The 21,369-nt window shown below is 43.3% G+C and overlaps 1 protein-coding gene across 2 annotated transcripts; it reads left to right on the top strand.

Annotated features, from left to right (window-relative positions):
- The first annotated feature begins 171 nt into the window (after positions 1-171).
- LOC119647943 (E3 ubiquitin-protein ligase RNF185) lies at positions 172-20,080 on the top strand. Of its 2 annotated transcripts, none has more exons than XM_038049306.1 (4): positions 172-393; positions 16,276-16,706; positions 16,767-16,936; positions 18,926-20,080. In XM_038049306.1, exons 2-4 carry the CDS (start codon positions 16,312-16,314, stop codon positions 19,021-19,023), a joined length of 663 nt encoding a protein of 220 aa, XP_037905234.1. In that variant the 5' UTR covers positions 172-393; positions 16,276-16,311; the 3' UTR covers positions 19,024-20,080. The 2 variants fall into 2 exon arrangements, with proteins under 2 accessions (XP_037905234.1, XP_037905233.1); XM_038049305.1 differs by lacking the exon at positions 172-393 and adding an exon at positions 16,123-16,211.
- Positions 20,081-21,369: the final 1,289 nt, after the last annotated feature.

Genomic DNA, 21,369 nt, shown 5'->3' with positions numbered 1-21,369 from the left:
TGAATTATTTCAAAAAATTTTTTAAAGGGTTGCTCATATCAATTCAGCACCAAATTACCGCAAGGCTGCCAACATATTGAGTGAAAAGTTACAACGTGAAGATATCTGACATTTGTAATCAACCTACATCAACTCATAGCGGACGACATCGCATTTGGTCGGTACCACATCATCCGACACAGACACCAAGTTGTACGTCAAATCGCGTCAGGTCGTTCTCGACTGAAAACAAAATCCTAAATCAGTTTAGCGACCAAACCGCAATCAAGAGGAAATTCGCGGAAATTTGGTATTTGAGTTTTGAAAATTTCGAAAGTTTGGAATTAACCGACAGATCAGTGCTCATCGAACATAAACGGACGCGCCCACAACAAGTGCAACAACGAAGAAAAAGTGAGTTTTTCCTTGAATTCGTTTTCTTTTATGTTCGTAGATGGATATTTATGCGTTAGCAAAGTTTGTTTTCTTACGTGGAATTCTCTAAAAATCCCCTGAAATGTTTGCGGCTGTTTCTGCTTCATTTTCCACGTCGTTGGTGGCTCGTAGCCGACTTTGACAGGTGGCTGTGGACTTTGTTTTTGTTTTGGATAATGAAGGATTGCATTTGGATTTGCCTCGCTATCAACAGATTTGTGTAGTCATTTGGTCCACGGAGGGTTAAAAAAGTATTCGGGGAATTTGTGAACGTTTCTAGAAAAGCCAATGGCGGAGTTTGCTTAGCTGTTTAGGGGCTGAAGTCGCGTCGTGAATTGACATAGCGTGCGACCTTGCGATTGGCGGCCGTCAGAGGGTCAGGTGACTGCTTGTTTGCCGAAGTTTGTTTTGGACGAGCAGCTGACATCGGGACTCGAGTTATTTCAGGAATTTCATGGCGTTCGCAGGCTAGGCAGCGAATCCCCGGTACAATTGGTTTCGTGGAATCTTCCCTGATTTCGCAATACTTCCCCAGAATTGATCAAGTCGCCCAAAACGACTGCACTCATGACCATTTTCTAGGAGGCATGGCAACGTCTACCCGATCAAATATTTATACTTTATATCAGTTGGGAGCCACTAGATAAAGCCATTTATAGTGAGATTGTGCTCTGAGTAATTGGCCCCGCAAAAAGTGTTAGTTCGGCATGACTTGCGTGGAACACTCGCTTGCTAAGCATACGCACGAGTTGTAATTGCACTGATAGCAGGGGTCATTGCGATTCAACCTCGGATGTAGTATTTTTACATAATTTAGTGACAGACGTGAAGTGTAATCACCTTTCTAAAACGAGATTATCTCCGTCGCGTTGCCTCAGGATTTTGGGTCAACAAATGATACGCCCCAGTCGTCTCTTATCGCAGGTCAGCTGAGTAATTGCCTTGATAAACGACGATCCTGAGTTGAACATTGTGGACCGCCGGAATAGATCTAAATCTCCTCCTCCTCCTGCCTTCTCCTAGCTTGAATGGTGATGTCGTGTCTAGAGTACAATTCGCATTTGCTTGGAAGGGTCTTACCTTTGCCCCTCCTCCACTCTCCAACGACAATTGTCCTCCCGCATCAGGAGGGAACCTCTTTGCAGATGACACCATCCTATATGCAAACCGACCCAGGCCCTTACTAGCCTCTATCTTTCTCAAACTTAAGTCTAAGGTTAATTGCTTCAGAAACCTCAACGGAAAGTCCCACTGGCCCACAGTGCCAGAAGTAAAATCCTCCATTTACGGATTGCCAGCCACACTCTCAAGCCAAAACCAAACATCAAATACTTGGCAACCTCTCACGCCAGATCTGTTATTGCCAATGCTTCTAAGGCCTCAGCTGCCTAAAAAAACCTCTTCTCATTGCGGGACCTGTTCCCTGCCACCAAAATCCTTTTATAATAATAATCGTTGGCGCTACAATCCATATTGGATCAGGGCCTTGAAGTGTGTTAAAGCACTTCATTCAAGACCGTAATGCTACACTACAGGATATCCTGTAGGGGGCAATGTGGTCAGCATTGCGCTCGCCAGAGATCATTACTCTGATTTGACTCAGATACTCATTCACAGCTGAGCCGACTGGTACCCGACATCCAGACACGATAACACATCCCTCTACCACCAGTGAAATTCGAACCGCGACCTTCCGTTACGACAGCCCAGCGCTCTAACCACTTGAATCATCGGAACTTTTTCTTCAGCCTTTGTCTCATTCACAAGCCGGGTCGGTTCGTCGTGATCGGCTTCGCCATTTGGCTCTATCGCATGCCTGATCTAGGTGCAATCTCGAGGCTTCTAAATCTCCATCCAGCGTATCGTTTCGGCCAGCCTTTTGGTAATTTACTATCGACTTCGATGTTCAGACCAATCTTGGCAGGTGAATTTCGAGAAGAAGCTCAACGGTTGCCAAACTTGATGCACCTTTCTGTGAAGGGCAGCACCTATCGCGATGTCAGAGGCATCAACAAAAACGGCTAGGGTTGAATCTTGCAGAGGGAATGCCAAGAGTGTAGCGTCGGCCAGTTGTTGATGGGATTTGTCAAACGCGCGGATAGCCTCTTCAGACCACACGATCTCTCGTGTGTCCTTAGTTTTGGGGCCAGACAAGTACGCGTCCAAAATGGACTGGTGATGGGCGGCCTTGGGCAGGAAGCGACGGTAGAAGTTTAGCATGCCCAAGAACCTCGTCAACTCCCTCACTGTCTTTGGACGCGGGAAGCTTGTTATCGCTTGCACCTTGTCTGGGTCGGGCTGTATTCCTTCAGGGAAAATGAAATGGCCGAGGAATCTCACCTGTTTTTGGAGAAATTTGCATTTATCAACGTTTAGGACTAAAACGGCCTCAAGGAGACGTTGAAAAATGCACTCGAGATGGGCTAAGTGCTCAGACTCAGTAGAAGAAGCGACCAAAACATCATCCAAATAGACGAAACAGAAATCGAGGTTTCGCAGGACTGAGTGAATGAACCTTTGAAAGGTTTGCGCCGCATTGCACAATCCGAAAGTCATTCGGGTGAACTCGAAGAGTCCAAAGGGTGTGCATATTGCCGTCTTTGGAATGTCTTCTGGTGCTACTGGGATTTGGTGATAAGCCTTGGTTAAGTCCAAGGTCGAAAAGATGCGGTAATTCGCGAGGTGATGCGCAAAGTCGTGGATAAGTGGAATTGGATATCGGTCAGGAACAATCTGTGCATTTAGCCTTCTGTAATCCCCACATGGGCGCCATTCGCGGTTCGCCTTAGGGACCATATTCAGTGGGGAAGACCAACAGCTGTTTGAGGGCCTACAGATACCCTGTTGAACGAGTTGTTCAAACTCTTTCCGTGCAATAGCCAGCTTCTGAGGTGGTAGGGGACGCATCTTCGAGAAGATAGGGGAACCAGTAATGTTAATGTGCTGCTGCACATTGTGCTTCACTGGTTTGGAGAGACTACACTCGGTAGTAATCTGGCTGATCTTTTGGAAAAGTGCCCGAACACGAGAGTCGGTAATGTGTTCTAAAAGAACGGAAAGATTATTGCCTGGGTGAGATACCATTTGTCCCGACAAATTAAGGTTGGTCGTGGGATCTATAAGAGACTTATTTTGCAAGTCCACCAGCAATCCATAGTGACACAAGAAGTTTGCGCCTAATATCGGGAAGCTGACATCCGCCAGGATGAAACGCCACGAAAATGTCCTACGCAAGCCAAGACCCATGTCCACTTGCTTATCCCCGTATGTGTTAATTCGGGACGAATTTGCTGCCGCCAATTTTAACGATTGGGGAAATAGTCGATGGTGCTGGGGTACGGGAAGAACCGAAACCTCCGCACTAGTATCTACGAGATAACTGCGCCTGCTGAGAGGGTCATAAATTGATACACGACGTGACGCTGCGTTCTGGGTGGCCGTTGCCAGGACGCCCCACGGAGCTAGTTTTTTGAGATAGGGGCGAATTTATACGGGATCGTACACTTGGTGGCTTTCTCGCCGAATCTGCGATGGTACCAACAAATACTTCGGTCCGTAGGTTGTCCTGACGACCTGCTACTCGAACGCCCTTTTCGAGCAGAAGATCGCGAGCGAACTCGCGACCTAGCGCCCGATAGCTGAGCGTCCAGCATCGCCCTCATTTCAGCCATACTGGCTACTAGCTATTTCAAGCTTCAGCTCACCAACTTCGTCAGAAGGCTGCTGAACCACCGCTATGGTTGGACGCGTGCGCACCTTATCGGCCGCAGCCGTCAGCGCCTCCAAAGAACTGAAGACACACACAATTACCACCCGGATGCCCTCCGGGAGTCGTCGCAGCCAGGGGGATTTTAACAAGTCGTCGTCGATCTTGCTCCCACCCAATTGCCTCATTTCGCAAAGCAATTGGCTGGGAGTTCGATCACCCAACGACAAACCTGCCAGCAAGTGATCCAGCTTAGCTGACTCATTTAGAAGATTAACTCGGTCTTCAACAGTGTGTAGGAGGCCGATTTCACAATGTCGGCTACCAGGAGGATGGACTCCTCTCCAGACCTACAATCGCGTGGTTAAATTTGATTGCGTCCGCCGTTATTCCGGACATGTGGCACTGCGCATCCAAATGGGCGAACCACAGTTCCGGATTCCGTCGCCAAAATGGAGGGACGCGGACAGCGAGGGCGGTCACATGAGGATCTAATAGGCCTACCGCGTCTTGATTGTCAAACGACCTAACTAAAACTATAACGCGAGTGTTATCGAAGACAGGGCTGTATCGGATTCTGCATTGACCACGGCAGGCCGTACCCACAAATGCCCGCACGAGTAAAACGCAGATACCAACAACGCACCCCGAAACGAATGCATAGACCAAAGTGAAATGAACTCGCCACAAAAGCGAAACTCTAGGTAGGTCCTCGAATTCGAGGAAGAAACAACGAAAATGTCCGCCGGTGGCACTTTGACAGTTCGGGCCGTGGTTGCAGCTTTTCTTTACTCCATTCGGACGAGTTCCTCGGGTCACCACTTTCGATTAATCAACACTTTATTTCATATTTGGTTACGGATTAGTTTAAATTCCCTGTTATATCAGCAATGTTTAAAATGAAATTGACGGGTTTTGACTAATTACCTATATTTTGAGTTAAATACAATCGAAACAATAAATTGGAGGGCAACTCGCCAACTGTTGGCCTGATGTCTTCTTTCGAAATCCTCCATTTACGCATTGCCAACCACACCCTCAAGCAAAAACCAAACATTAAATACCTGGAAATCTCTCTCAACAACAAACTTAAATCCAACCCTCACGTCAAATCTGTTATTGCCAATGCTTCCAAGGCCTCAGCTGCCATAAAAAACCTCCTCTCATTTCGGGCCCTGTTCCTTACCACCAAAACTCTTTTATACAAAACTCTTATTCGACCAATCCTGACCTATGGTTTCCGAACATGGGCTACCATGTCACCTAACGTAGCAGAAGCCCTCCAACGCTTCGAAAGAACGACACTCAGGAAATGCACGAGCAAATACAGAAGGCCAAACATAAAATTTCTCTACTATGACCTCTCCGGGGTTTGCCCCATAATTCCGCATATGATCAGATTATCGCGCGTCAAACTGAAGAAGTGGCTGTCCCACCCTAACCTACTGATTAAAAAAATCTTCTTACGCGAGCAAAGGTACTACGTATCAGGGCTGGCTCTTCTCTCGGACAGTAATTCTCCTCTCAACCATCATGCTTCCCCTCCTTTTATCAAAGCTCCTCCTCGCACCTATACAGAGGCAAACCCCGTAGGACCAATGTTCCGGCAGTCAATCCTCGCGCAGGTTTCAGTATTTTTCTTTACCTAGTCTAGATAAAATCAATCAACATTAATTAGCCTGAACAATATGTGTCCCCTAAACTAAGGTCACTCCTACCAATTAGGCTCCACAATATCATCATCATCAACGGCGCAACAACCGGTATCTGGTCTAGGCCTGCCTTAATATGGAACTCCAGACATCCCGGTTTTGCGCCGAGGTCCACCAATTCGATATCCCTAAAAGCTGTCTGGCGTTCTGGCCTACGCCATCGCTCCATCTTAGGCAGGGTCTGCCTCGTCTTCTTTTTCTACCATAGATATTGCTCTTGTAGACTTTCCGGGTGGGATCATCCTCATCCATACAGATTAAGTGACCCGCCCACCGTAACCTATTGAGCCGAATTTTATCCACAACCGGACGGTCATGGTATCGCTCATAGATTTCGTCATTGTGTAGGCTACGGAATCGTCCATCCTCATGTAGGGGGCCAAGAGTTCCCAATTTTTCTTGCTAAGAACCCAAGTTTCCGAGGAATACATGAGGACTTGCAAGATCATAGTCTTGTACAGTAAGAGCTTTGACCCTATGGTGAGACGTTTCGAGCGGAACAGTCTTTGTAAGCCGAAATAGGCTCTGTTGGCTGACAACAGCCGTGCGCGGATTTCATCATTGTAGCTGTTATCGGTTGTGATTTTCGACCCTAGATAGGAGAAATTATCAACGTTTCAAAGTTGTATTCTCCTATCCTTATTCTTCTTCGTGTTTGACCAGTGCGGTTTGATGTTGGTTGATTCGTCTTCGGTGCTCACGTTGCCACCATATATTTTGTCTTGCCTTCATTGATGTGCAGCCCAAGATCTCGCGGAAATGGCCGCCTGCTCGATCTGGATGAAGGCAGTTTGTACGTCTCGGGTGGTTCTTCCCATGCTGTCGATATCGGCAGCATTAACTAGTAGTTGGGTGGACTTAAAGAGGACCATACCCCTCGCATTTAGCTCAACATCACGGATCACTTTCTCGAGGGCCAGGTTAAAGAGGACGCATGATAGGGCATCCCCTTGTCGTAGACCGTTGTTGATGTCGAATGGTTTTGAGAGTGATCCTGCTGCTTTTATCTGGCCTCGCACATTGACCAGGGTCAGCCTAGTCAGTCTTATAAATTTCGTCGCGATACCGAATTCTCTCATGGCCGTTTACAGTTTTACCCTGGCTATGCTATCATAGGCGGATTTAAAGTCGACGAAGAGATGGTGCAACCGGTGTCCATATTCTAACAGTTTTTCCATCGTTTGCTGCAGAGAGAAAATCTGATCTGTTGCTGATTTGCCTGGGGTGAAGCCTCTTTGGTATGGGCCAATGATGTTCTGGGCGTATGGGGCTATCCGGCCTAGCAAGATAGCGGATATTATCTTATAGGTGGTACTCAGCCACGTGATTCCTCTATAGTTGCTGCACTGTGTGATATCTCCCTTTTTATGTATGAGACAGATAATGCTTCGTTGCCAATCGTCAGGTATTGATTCGCTGTCCCATACCTTGAGCACAAGTTGATGAACCACTTGGTGTAATTGGTCGCCTCCATATTTAACCAATTCGGCTGTAATTCCATCGGCTCCTGGCGACTTATGATTTTTTAGCCGATGAATTACATGGACTGTTTCTCCTATACTTGGTGGTGGCAGTATTTGCCTGTCGTCTTCAGTTAGCGGGACCTCCAACTCGCCGATGTTCTGGTTGTTCAGTAGCTCATCAAAGTACTCAACCCATCGCTCCAATATGCCCGTTCTGTCGGAAATCACATTTCCCTCTTTGTCTCGGCAGGATGAGCATCGAGGTGTATAAGGCTTCATCCTGCTGACTTGTTGGTAAAACTTCCGCGCCTGGTGCGGTTGCTCCCTGTACTTTACTAGTTCACAGACTTGTTGGTTCTCCTAGGCTTCCTTTTTCCGTCTGTGAAGTCACTTCTCCGCTCGACGGAGTTCGTGATGAGTCTCTGCGCGTGCCTGCATTCTTTGAGAATGCAACATTACTCGGTATGCGACATTCTTCCGTTCTGTTGCTAGCTTACATTCATCGTCAAACCAGCCGTTCCGACTCCTTTTGCCGCTAGGACCAAGTATGTTTGTGGCCGTATCAATGATAACGTTCTTCAGGTGGTTGTGAAGATCATTTGTTGATGCTTCATCTCCAGATCCTCTGTTGACTGCGGTTATTGCGGCATCCATTTCCTTCTTATAGGTGTCGCGTAGGGCTGTGTTGTGGATGCTTTCAATGTTAACTCTCACCTGATTATCAGAGGGAATTCTGGGTGTTGTTGTTATTCGAGCTCGGAGCACTATGCCAAAGAGATAGTGATCCGAGTCTATGTTGCTCTTCTCTAGGAAACCGATCCCTGTCCAAGGCATCTCCTGTAGCGCTGTTACAAGGTATCGGTTATCTGCTTGGCAGCTTCATCTCTGTACGTTATTCATTTGTCGTTGCCGGATTCGTCGTTGTGTAATCCGTCCAGTCCGAGGCTCCTGTTGTGGCTTTTTTAACAAATTGTTTGCCGTGTAGGGTTGTCAGCCCTACACAACCCCCAACCTAAAGGACCAGTTGGTACAATTTGTCCCGTTTTTATGCGCGGGAGAGTCGCCTTCATCCTTCTCAGTCTGCAGCTTTTCGTTAAGAAAGAGCTAGCGGTCACCACGTGGAGGTGGAGATAGGGTTTGGTAGTAGAGCTGTTGGTGTTGGTTCAGCAGGCATTTCCCAGGTTTTATGCTCCATCGTAGGTACCAATCCACGTTTCGCCCTGGGACCTATACTACCCTTTGCCCACCATCATAAATTTTAGCTTTTGCCTTATTTGCGTCTCCACGTTTCTAGGAAATTAGGAGCAATTTTTATGGTTCCGTAAAACCATTCACATTCATACTTTCAACTAGAGTTCACCTGTACATGTCTGTGCATCCAAATTCTAATCAATATATGTTTGCATACAACTTTGCTAACAAGTTTGGAAATGAAGTCGGTTTTCCCGACAGCTCTGCCCCTTAACGACATTCTATTGAAAATATGGTACGTGCTTTAATACGTTGTGTTTGAGGCCTGTAATGAAATTGACCTTGTAACCCAAAACTACCGTAAACCTGGGATACCCTCCTCGGAGGTAGCGCAAAAGGATGAAAAAGACGGCGGCAAACCCACATATGGTTAACAGGTAGCAGTTTATTTCATTGTTGCGGCCCTACGGAAAAGGTAACAATGGTTTTCGGTAATTATGGGAGTCAAAACCCATCGCCTTGCAGAACTAAACGGCAAGAGTTAAGACACGTTGTTCTTACCTTTCCTTGTATTGTCCTCATTGCCCCGATGAATGTTCTTACTCAAGACGCGAAAGAGGCGGAAAAGAGTGCTCACTTCTGTGTTTGACTTAGACCACTGATGTCTGAGCTGGCACATTCTAGTGCGTTTACTTCAAATTGACTTAGTGGTGTCATTTTAATGAGTCATGGAGCGACTACAAGTATTAAAAACAATTTTATTGTTATAGAAACTGCTTTACTTTAAGCCTTACAGTTTTGATAAAGTTGGTTATCTTTTTCTTCTGTTCTTCTGTAAAATTTGTGAGATGATCTTCCATAGGTTCAAACTCTGTATCATTTTTACTTTGCCGTAATATTGAAGATTTGATCACTGTTCGTACGTATCACGTGGAGTTAATGTTGCAGCCTCAATTTTTAACAAAAATGGTTTTTGTTAACAGGTAGTTAGCGCAGCGTTGGCAATAGTGGCTGGGCTCATAATCCTTTTTGATCCTTAAATTGCTTGCTTGCGCACCTGCTGAAGGTACTGTTGCTTCAGATGTGCCGGTTGCAACTATTGACTTATTGTCAAACGTAATAGGGCGATAAAATGATTACAGCGGTCATACAAGACAAATCGTACTGTCTTTAGCCTCGAAATAGGCCTCAGTTGCGGCTAATCGGCTTCGCCGGCGATAAAAACCTCTTCAGTGGGCTTTCCCTTTAGATCTAAGAGCAGGAAAAAGTCTCTAGGAGCCAGCTCTGAAGAATACGGTGGATTTGGAAGCAATTCGAAGCCCAATGCTTGCAATTTTGCCATCGTTTTCATTAATTTGTACAGCAGTTTCTTTTTCTTTAAATGAGACCGTTTTTCCACGATTTCATCCTTCAAACGCTTCAATAACGCTATGTAATAGTCGCTGTTAATGGTTTTCCCTTCTCAGGATTGCCGATGAATATTATACCATGTGCATTCCAAAATGCCATAGCCTTGCCAGCCGACTGTTGCATCTTTACACGTTTTGCAATCGGTTCATCACATGTAGTCCACTCAGATGACAAATGTTTTTCATGTTTTTTTTTATGTTTTCTCTCTTTGGGGCTTTCACTGCGTGCGTCCTCAGTGCTCATTTAAACTTACCAAACCACTTCACTTCTCAACGCCTGATTTTACTGGTGCAAAGTTCGACTTATGTTTATCAAGCCTATGAAGTTTTGGCTTCAACAGTATTTTTTTCTCGCAAAAAAGCAACGCTTTTTATTAACACACGAAATTCCTTTTTATCCATTTTCTTCAAACTAACAAAATTGACTTCATTCAAAATTCTCTATTCCACAAACTAATAATATGACAGCTGTCAAATTTGTACACGTGTCTTTTGAAAGTTGGGATTATCTAACTAATTAGTTGAGAGCGGAAATGTTAAGAATTTCACATGGTTTCCCGAATAGGCTTTCCACGGACACTTTTGTGAATTTGCCTGGATGCGGAGTTGTGTATGTAAAACTTAATGGCGGACCTCTGCTCGAACCAAACTGAATTCACCGATGTCGTTTTTCCGAGTGTCATTTCTTTGTAATACTTACTCATTACGCAAATGCATTGCCATTTAGATTTTCGCATGTTCGAATTCATACCTTTAAGATCTAAATAATTGAAAGTTTATTTTATCTTCCTCTGAATTTATATCAGTTCTTTCTCCCGTCCTCAAATTAGATCACATGATCTTCCATTGCAGCCATCTATATCACAGAATCCCAGATCATTTCCCCATGCCGCATATACTCAACCAACATTAAATCATAATTCATAAAGTCGCACAATAGATTTCTTTTAACGTTAACAGCTGGCCTGAACATGGGTTATCAAAGATCGATTTATTATCACTTTTAATCTTTTAGTGCTGACGCATGTTGCCTTGCTTCTGCGTAAGACTGGCAGACTGATGACCACTTTGTATAGGCCCGTTTAGATCTTATTAGGAAGATGTACTGAAATACAGGTTACCAGGTTTTGGAAGTCTCACTCTTGTAAGCGACGTCCCTCTGATTATAATACGATGTAATGAAGACGCTTTCATTCACGATTTTCAACAAATAATTACTCACTAAATATTTGACATGATAATTACACTTTATTGCCGTACATATTGGTCAAATTTGCCAATAATTTGCAATCTGTTTTTTTTTTAATGAACATAGTTTAAAATCCGATTACGTTATCAAGCCGACGGTCCACATTTTTGTTGGATCATTGGAATTACAAATTGCAAATAAATGACAGAATTATAAATAAGAAATGAATCAGAATGTTCCAAAGACCAAATTTAGGCAAAGCTATCAACGCTAAATCAATCACCAAAAGCAAAAAAAAACCTAGATTTGCATTGCACTTTGGAAGTGAGGCTTATGTTGATAGAAGAGAGGGAGAATGTCGCGATTATGGGAGCATGCGAGAAATTAGAATGATAGAAAGTTTATTTTCGATTAGAATGAATTGTCATTTCACTTTTTAATTCTTTTGTATGTGAACTCTCCGCAACTATATTATGTAAGACTCTTCTACATTTACTTTTTTTGTTTTGCTAATCATCTTTACAATTAATAATTTATGAGGGCCAAGCCCACTAGTGCAGGATGAACACGAACTACTGAACAAACCTCCATGACCAAATCAGAGTTCAAAATTAAATTATGGATCTATGAACATCATTCATGCATAATATGCAGATTTAGTCTGGAATTTATTAACTTTATTAACAATCGAATCAATAGCGGAACTATTTCCCAAAAACTATTGAGAAGTGAGCTATCAATTCATTTAGATTCCCAGACGGTTTTGTCATCTACTGATTGCCGGATGAACAACTAGAAAGCACATGTGCATAGAAAAGTTTGGCGAAAATTGAAACAAGTCGGAAAACCGGCTTCGAGTATAAAAGGTTTTGTGTTTCCCTATGTGAGAAGCATAACGCAGTTCTCCATTGGCTGACAGCATTGACTCGAGATATTTACATTGCTCAGTTCTGTCAGCTTCAATAACCTGTCCAGAACTAAGCGAATTAAATATCTCGGGCCAATGTTATCAGCCAATGGAGAACTGCGTTTTGAAATTGTTACACACATTAATGCGACCTGGATGAAATGGCATTCCACAACTGGTGTTCTTTGTAATCGACATATCAGCGAACGTCTCAAATCTAAAATTTACCGCAGTATCGTCCGTCTGCCGCTCTCTGTAGTTCTGAGTGTTAGCCGACTATAAAACACAATTAACGGATGAATTTAAGGCGGGTTTTTGAGCAGATATCGGAATATAGTGCTCCTAGTCGTGCCCAGGTGTTTCGATGGCATAAAAAATTTAAGGAGGGACGTGAAAGGGTGGAAGACGAGGTGCGGACTGACGTGGATGCGGAGCGTGTGCGCGCCCTAATCCAGGAAGATCAGCGTTTAGCAGTTCGAATATTGGCCTCGGAACTGGGTATGAACCGTGAAACAGACGATTTCGGGATGAAAATGTTGTGCGCGAAGATGGTTCCAAAGAACAACCGTCGCAGAAGACTGTTTGGAACAAGTGGAGACCGCGATCCCACGCTGCTTGATCGATATATGTCACCCTGTGACTTTTTTTTGTTCCCTACAACAAAATCGATGGTAAAAGGAACCCATTTTGAGTCAATTACAGACATCCAAACATCCAGACATCGCGTTCCAAAAATGTTACGAAGAGTGGAAAACGCGCTGGAATCGCTGTAAGGGGCCTACTTTGAAGGGGATGGCAGAGTTGTAGAATAATTTTTATGGAATCAGTCTCATTACTTAATTTTCTAACCTCGTATGATTTAGTGGATAGTAACCAATATGTGTGTCCGGGTAGAGGGTGGTTAGAGCACAAGGCGGTCGTACGGAAGGTCGCAGTTCAAATTTTGCTGGTAACAGGGGGATTTGTATCGTTGATTTGACGTCGGATACCAGTCGAATCAAGTGTGCATGAGTACCTGAGTCAAATCAGGGTAATAATCTCGGGCAAGCGCAATGCTGACCATATTGCCTCCTGCAGGATATCCTGTAGTGGACTGTTACGGTCTTGAAGGAAGTCCTCTAACACACTTCAACGACCTGATCTAATATGTAGAGACCGTCGCCGAACCATTGATCAACTCTGTGAGATTTCGGGAATGTCATGGAGTTCAATTCTGAGAATTTTATCCCCTAGATTTGCTTATGAGAAGGGTTGCAGCCAGATTCGTCCCGCGCCTTCTCACAGATGAGCAAAGGGAACGTCGACTTCAGGCATGTTGTGAGCTCCAAAATCAGCTCGAAGAGGACGAGAAATTCTTTTCCAAGGTGGCTACTGGTGATGAATCCTGGTGCTAGGGATATGACTCAAAAAGAATATGAAAGGAACGCATTTTGCCACTGTAGAGGAGATGAAAAAAAAATCGTTGGAAGGCTTAAACGACATCCTGATGAGTGAATTTAAAAAATGTTTTGAATAATCGTTTGGAGAAGTGCGTTGTTGTAAAAATATAGAGAAATAAAGAAGTTATGACGAAATTCCCGTTTTTTTTGGTCCCCCCTCGTATAAGCTAGGGAATCGTTTATCCTCTTGTAGCGGGTCAATCATTTTTCACAGAATTTTTCTCTCGAAAGTAGCCATGCCATGCCGGATAGCTCAGTGGTTAGAGCACTAGGTTGTCATACGGAAGATCGCGGTTCAAATCTCACTGGTGGCAGTGGAATTTGTATCGTGATTTGACGTCGGATACCAGTCGACTCAGCTGTGAATGAGTACCTGAGTCAAATCAGGGTAATAATCTCGGGCGAGCGCAATGCTGACCACATTGCCTCCTAGTGTACCGTTACGGTCTTGAATGAAGTGCTCTAACACACTTCAAGGCCCTGATCCAATATGGATTGTTGCGCCAACGATTATTATTATTATTATAAAGTAGCCATGAGTTCGCAATTGTCCGAAGAATACATGACGACTGGGAATGTCATTGTCTTTGATAAGATTTTTCCACCTGAACAGTTTTTGTAATCTGACCGTAATTATGCGGTGTTTCCAACGATTTATTATTTGAAATAATAAAAACTTGTTGTTTGTTTTTCGCTGTTGTAGATATTTATTCTTGCCAATGAACCACTTCTTCCCTTCACTTGTTAGCACTGATGAAGGGAACAAGTGGTTCCCGAAATATCGGTATTTGCAAGAATGAATATCTACACCAGTTTCAAGTTTTTGTAAGCTGAAATAGGCTCTGCTGGCTGCCAAGGTCGTTGTAGCTGTTATCCATTGTGATTTTCGAACCTACATAAAATAAATTATCAACGGTCGCAAAGTCGTCGTTTCCTATCTTTATTGTTCTCATTGGACCAGTGCCGTTTGATGCTGACGTTGCCACCATAAAGTACATGACTTCATTGATGTGTAGAGTTGTGAGACCTACACAACTCCCAACCTGGAGGATCAACTATTACAATTTGTTCCACTTTCAGGGGGAGGAAGACTCGCCTTCATCCTTCGTTGTCTGCAATTTTTTATTAAGGGAGAACTCCCAGCGACCACCACGTTGAGCTGAAGATAGGGTTTGGTAGTAGAGCAGCAGAAGGTTTCTCCCAAGTTGTATGCTCCATCGTGTGTACCAATCCACGTTTCGCTCTGGGACCTAATACTTCCCTTTGACTACCATTCTATAACACATCGTTCAATAAGTCCCGGGACTAGCGTAGAAATGGCGCTAAGAATGCAATTTATATACCAAGGTTCAGAAGTACCAACCTTCAGATAAGATGTGTCAAAATTTGATGTAATTCGAAACATAACCAAGAAAGCTATAGTGGTTAAACTGACGCTACCTTTGCAATCGTGAAAAAATGGACCAAAACGAGTTTCGTGTGTTGATAAAACATTGTTTTCTAATGGGGAAAAAACACTGTTCAAGCTCAGCAATGGCTTGAAAAACGTTATCCGGAATCTACTCCGTCGAAAACAACCATTTTTTTCCAGTTTTTTCCAAATGGCTGCCGCGTTTGCTCACAATGGAACAAAAGCACGTATCAATGATTCCGAGAGCTGTTTGGCACTGTTTACTCGCAATAAACAGGATTTTTTGCGTCGATATGTGACAGTGGACGAAACATGGATTCACCATTTCACTCCGGAGTCAAGTCGGCAGTCAGCTAAATGGCGTACGACCGGTAAAAGCCGCCCGAAGCGTCCAAAAACACAACAGTCGGCCAGCAAAGTGATGGGGTTCGTATTCTGGGATGCGAATGGTATAATTTTCATTGACTACCTCGAAAAAGGAGAAACCATCAATAGCGACTACTACATGGTGTTATTGGATCGTTTGAAGGCCGAAATAGCGAAAAAATGCCCACACATGAAGAAGAAGAAAGTCATCTTTCATCAAGACAACGCACCGTGCCACAAGTCAATCAAAACGATGACCAAATTCAACGAATTAGGCTTCCAACTGCTTCCTCATCCTCCGTACTCGCCGGATCTGGCCCCCAGCGACTGCTGGCTCTTTGCGGATCTCAAAAAGATGCTCCAGGGAGAAAGATTTGGCTCAAATGAGGAGGTGATCGCTGCTACTGGGGCTTATTTTGAGTCAAAAGACAAATCGTTCTACAAACATGGCATTGAAAAGTTAGAGAAGCGTTGGAATGATAGTATAACCCTTGAAGGAGATTATGTTGATGAATAATAAAGAATTTTGCCGATGAAATGTTTTCATAGTTAGTCCCGGGACTTATTGAACGATGTGTTATATGCCTATCTATTTGAGTCACCCCCCACAGAATATTGTATTCCCAACTTAGTTACAATGGAAATCGTCGATAATGGATCTCATTTCATTTTGTCAATCGCGTAAGAAGTATTGACCGTAATTAATGAGAATAGCATTCAGTACATCGTTTCGTCCCGTGAATCGCATCTGCTTATGGAAATAGCCTTGCATTACCATCTTCCAGCATTCTTAAGTGTGACACTCCATCACCTTTCCTCGACTTTCACTTTTATGCAATCAAACACTTCTGCAAGTACATTGTAAGCACTCCGTTAATCGATAAAATTGATTCATAGTTGGGAAGTTATCGCTGTAAATCCTTAATTGAATTAACATTCACACACTTTTCTCAATATTAGGGAAAATGTCCGCTCTATCAGTCTGTGAATTATACTGTGCAATTGTATAGTTATTTTACGACAACCGTAAGCGACGCTATCTAACTAAGCATTTAATTTCTCTTGCAGAGCTTAACACATCAAAATCGAATAACACAAAACACAATGGCAACGCAAATACCATCGACTTCAGTAACCAGCCCGATACCATCGGCACCACCGTTTGAACCAGACATTGAAAATATACAACACAATGAAACAACATCATCGACCACAAAAGATTCAACGAAAAACTCAGAATCAAAAGATACCAGCGACACATCAAAGGACGGCGATGAAGAGAAAAAGGATGATTCCATGTTTGAATGTAATATTTGTCTAGATACGGCCAAAGATGCTGTGGTGAGTTTGTGTGGACATTTATTCTGTTGGCCATGTTTGCATCAATGGCTTGAGACAAGACCCACACGAAAATTGTGTCCAGTTTGTAAGGCGGCTATTAGTAAGGAGAAGGTTATTCCGTTATATGGTCGTGGCAGTACACAACAGGAGGATCCAAGGTAAATTGGGGTGTAAAAGTGATTTCTAGGGATTGAACTAATCAAGTTTTCTTTGGACAGAACAAAAGTCCCACCCCGACCAGCTGGACAGCGTACAGAACCGGAGCAGGCTCCAGGAGGATTCAGATTCACGGGTGATGGAGGTTTTCACATGTCGTTCGGTATTGGAGCATTCCCATTCGGATATTTTGCGTCGTCGTTCAATCTTGGCGAACCACGACCAAATCCTTGTAAGTACTTTACCTTAATATTCACTAGAAACTTGATTCGTCTGACTTGTCGGGAAGAAGAGAGATGGAAAAATCGTAGACAATTCCTCTTCTAATTTACCTATAGGAAGCAGCTCTAAGTTGATGTCAGCATATACCAGGTGTACTCCTAATTAATTTCCGGTTTTTTTGTGAATAACACCCATAATCCCAAGGGAACCGTAATAGTTATTTTATTCGAAATATTTTCCATCGCTTTCTACACATTTTGTCCACCTTTCTGATAATCTGTGAATAACACACCAGTAGAATTGACTGTCTTTGGAGTTGAACCATTCTTCTTTTTCTTCAGCCTTTGTCCCGTTCACAAGCGGGGTCAGCTCGTCGTGATCGGCTTCGCCATTTGGTTCTATCGAATGCCTGATCTGGGTGCAATCTTGAGGCTTTCAAATCCCCATCCAGCGTATCAAGCCACCGTTGCTTAGGTCTGCCTTTTGGTCGTTTACCATCGACTTCGATGTTCAGACCAATATTGGCAAGTGAATTCTCGTTTGCATGAATTTCGTGACCATACCATCGAAGACGCCTCTCTCGCAACTTTTCCACGATCGGTGTAACCGCATAACGGTCGCGGATATCCTCATTCCGGATGTGATCTAAACGTGTGACGCCACTAGTCTAACGTAGCATCTTCGTCTCCATTACCGCAAGACGCCGTTCATTGTCTTTTATGGTCGGCCAACACTCAGAACCATAGAGAGCGACTGGACGGACGACATTGCGGTAAATTTTAGATTTGAGACGTTCGTTGATACGTCGATCACAAAGGACATCAGTTGTGGAACGCCACTTCATCCAGGTTGCGTTAATGCGTGAAGCAATTTCATAACGCAGCTCTCCATTGGCTAATAGCGTTGACCCGATGGGACCAGGTCTGGTGAATAAGCCGCATGGTTAAGCACCACCCACTTGAGTTTTTCCAGCGTGTCGCGAACGACTTTCGACTTATGCGATTGTGCATTGTCGTGGAGCAAAATCACCTTCTTCTGTCTTTCTCGGTATTCTGGTCGGTTTTCCACAATTGCTCGGTTTAAATCTTTCATTTGTTGTTTGTAGCGAATGTCGTTCACAGTTTCCCTAGGTTTCAGCAGTCCAAAGTAGATCACACCGGTCTGGTCCCACCACACACGCAGCATGACCTTCCGACCGTAACGATTTTGTCGTGCCATCGATGTCGATGCTTCACCTGGACTCACCCACGATTTGTTGCTTTTAGGGTTCTCCAAGACAATCCACTTTTCGTCGCCCGTAACAATTCGATAGAGAAAAGACTTTCTTCTGTACCGTTGAAGCAGCATTTCACACGTCACTTTTCGGTTCTCCATTTGTCTCTCGGTCAGTTCATGCGGCACCCACTTTCCACACTTCTGAATTTTTCCCATGGCTCGTAGACGTTTCGAAAATGCTTGCTGTTGAACTCCCAACGTATCTGCAAGCTGTTGTTGCGTTTGCGTGCTGTCTTCACCCAATAATGCTTGCAATTCGGCGTCATCAAACGATTTTCGCTTGCCGGAGCGTTCGGGGTCGTTCAGCTAGAAATCTCGATTTTTGAATTGTCGAAACCACGTTTCACATGTTCGAAGTGTTAATGCACGATCGCCATAAACTTTCACAAGTGCGTCCTGGCTCTCGGACACATTTTTTCCTTGATTGAACATGAAATGCAATGCATGGCGCATATGCTCGAAATTCGGTACGTACGCCGACATATTTGACGCGCAATAAAAACTTGTTGGAGGAACTTTTTGGGGAAACGTCAACGCAGTTTAGACACTCGACAACAACTAAATAAAATGACAGTTATGTGTGCCCAACAGCGACAAAAACATAGAACGCCATCTATCCAAAAAAAAAAGACGGAAATTAATTAGGAGTACACCTGGTAGTTTTTAACCCTTTCCCCTAAAATTTGAGTTTGTCTCTCACGGTCTCCTCTTCTATATTTTGCAGCACCCCGTGGAACGATGCAATACGACGATGAGCAGCAGTTATCGAAATTATTCCTTTATTTAGCCGTTATTTGTATTTTCTGGTTACTTTTCGCATAGCACGTGACAGATATTTCTTACGGCGCGAAAAACTTTTCTCTGATCTTTATTTAATCAAAATGAACCTATTCTTTGTATGACTATTCATTTCTTATCGATTTTGGATTGAATTCGGACTCTCAAGAAGTTACCAAAAAAAAAAAGGGGAAAGGAAACATTGATCAAGTTGACAATTGTGAAAGGCTGTGCGTTTCAAGTTTTCAAAAGAGTTGTGTTTCCTTTTCATTTGATGTTAAAATGCCACCGAGACTTCTGGCTATGGAGCAGGTATGCCAGAGGTGAAAGTTCAAAATTGAAGTATTTCGATAAATCTATTTTCAAATGTGCAACTATCATGTCAGCTCTATTCAGAATGAAAACATATGTTTCTCGTTGTCCTAGTTTTAATTTTTTGTTATTATACGTTTGGAAGCAAGCAGAGGGCCTGGTTTTGAGAGTTGTGGGGGAGTTGTTTTCCAGCATTATCAATTGAATTAGATACGCACACATCCAGGCAAGAAACAGTCAAATCTTATCAACAATCAATCACTTTTAAATGCATCAAGCAAGGGTTTTTACTACAAAATTTAGGTGAACTGGAAAACGAAAAGATTTTCTAGCCCTGGGGGTCAGAATCAATATGATTCCCAAGATTTAGACGACACCTGCTCACAATAGAGTGTTAAATAGTTCTCCTGTTCTGGATCTCGTAGCCATATTTCACCGAGATAACACCCCTACTGAACAGCACTTGGAAACCAGGTTCTTTCCTTAACGCGATTATGCATTTAACTATTTAATTGACACGTATAAGTTTTACACAATCAGTTAGAACAAGATCACCAAACATTTGGAGAATAATTCCAGGAAAATGCAAGCAGAAGTTCTGTGTGTATGTTTGATTTTGGGTGGAGAAGTTCAAAGTGAGGAGTTGTGAAATAATGATTTCGCTAGTCATTATTTACCGGGGGGATGTGGAGATTTTAGTTGTTGTTCCGACTTTATTTGATTTTAGGTTAATAAGAAGCAAAAGGTATATAATTAAATGATAAGAAATAAAGTTACGTTTAAACCAAAATCATTTGTTTTTCATTGCAACCTGGGAAAACCGAGAATGTTAATTCAATGGTCTCAAGGTAAACACTGAGACGGGAATAGGCTTGAGTTTCTTGCGTAGTACTTAGTCCAAGTTTTCAATGTCGTTCGTCATGATTCCATTTTCAGTTCCCAAGCCTCTACTTGAGGTAATTTTGCAACTTAGATAAATTCAATCGCAAGGCGCCACCAAAGTGCTGACAGAAGCATCTATTGCTTTCAAGGGTAAGCAATTTTCGGTTTGGGCTCGTTGTCGCGTCATCAGCTAGCTATCCAACTGTAATCGTCAACTAATCAAATGTAAATATTTACAAAAGTGATGCGTGTGGTTTTAAGTGCTTAGTAACGTAATTCTTTTCTGGGCTGTGATGATAATCGTGTTCTGTTGGTTCTGATGGTTTGATCATAAGACGTGAGAGGTTTTTGAGTCAGTAACCGAAATTTTTATCTCTTTGCCCCGAAATGGATCATTGGCCAACTTAGGGCATAAACCTCATCTGGTAGCCACTGGAATACCTATTGTCAAAGGAACAGATGCACACGGGTCAAGATGGTATATCGTAAACTAAAGAATGGAAGATATATCACAACCATTCTGTGCCTTTGTTGATGTTCATTGAAGAAGTGCTCTCTCGTCGCTCCCTTCCGTTCTTGTCGTAGATGTTGTTTATACGGGCTCTATGCTAGTGATGTTTCCGCGTCACAACAAAGTTGTGCTGAAGCAAATCATCCAAGTGGAATGACCGCCTTATTCAGTACGGTTTGAGACAGCATTTTTAAACGTTGACCCCATTGAAACAAGCACTACACAGTGTTTCTGACCTGCCAAGAACTGAACGATTCAAGTGTTTCAAATCGGTACTCTCAGCCAATGCTGAACTACACCATGCAAATACTTCATGTATCAGTGTGCCACCCGTCGTCAGCGAAGTTTTCAAATCGAAAATCTACCGCAGCATGGTTTGTCCTGTCACCCTTTTATGATTGCAAGTGCTAGCCGGCCACAAAAGATAATAAATGCCGCCTTGCGGTGACGAAATGGATAAAATAGACCTGAACATCCAAGTTGATGAGAAATGATCCAAAGGGTGCCGAAACAGTGATTTTTTGGTACATTAAATCCTACTCGGACCAAGCTTATGACCGAAAAAATGGCTAACCCAATCTATACGAACCAAATCCGGTATCGAATAAGATGACGGCTAAAGAGAAAGAAATATTAACTAGATTGAGGGGAAATACCTACTGGTCCATTTTATCATCAATAAACAC

This window comes from Hermetia illucens, chromosome 2, assembly GCF_905115235.1.
Source record: "Hermetia illucens chromosome 2, iHerIll2.2.curated.20191125, whole genome shotgun sequence".
Taxonomy (NCBI): Eukaryota; Metazoa; Arthropoda; class Insecta; order Diptera; family Stratiomyidae; genus Hermetia; species Hermetia illucens.
Note: the sequence above shows the minus strand (reverse complement) of the source record. Positions and strands in the feature narration are given on the sequence as shown.

Bases quoted from the DNA above. Each gene is read 5' to 3' on its own strand.
- LOC119647943 (XM_038049305.1), top strand. From the start codon at position 16,173: ATGTCCGCTCTATCAGTCTGTGAATTATACTGTGCAATT. The intron at 16,212-16,275 runs GTATAGTTATTT...TTTCTCTTGCAG, and splicing joins GTGAATTATACTGTGCAATT to AGCTTAACACATCAAAATCG. The intron at 16,937-18,925 runs GTAAGTACTTTA...TATATTTTGCAG, and splicing joins CGAACCACGACCAAATCCTT to CACCCCGTGGAACGATGCAA.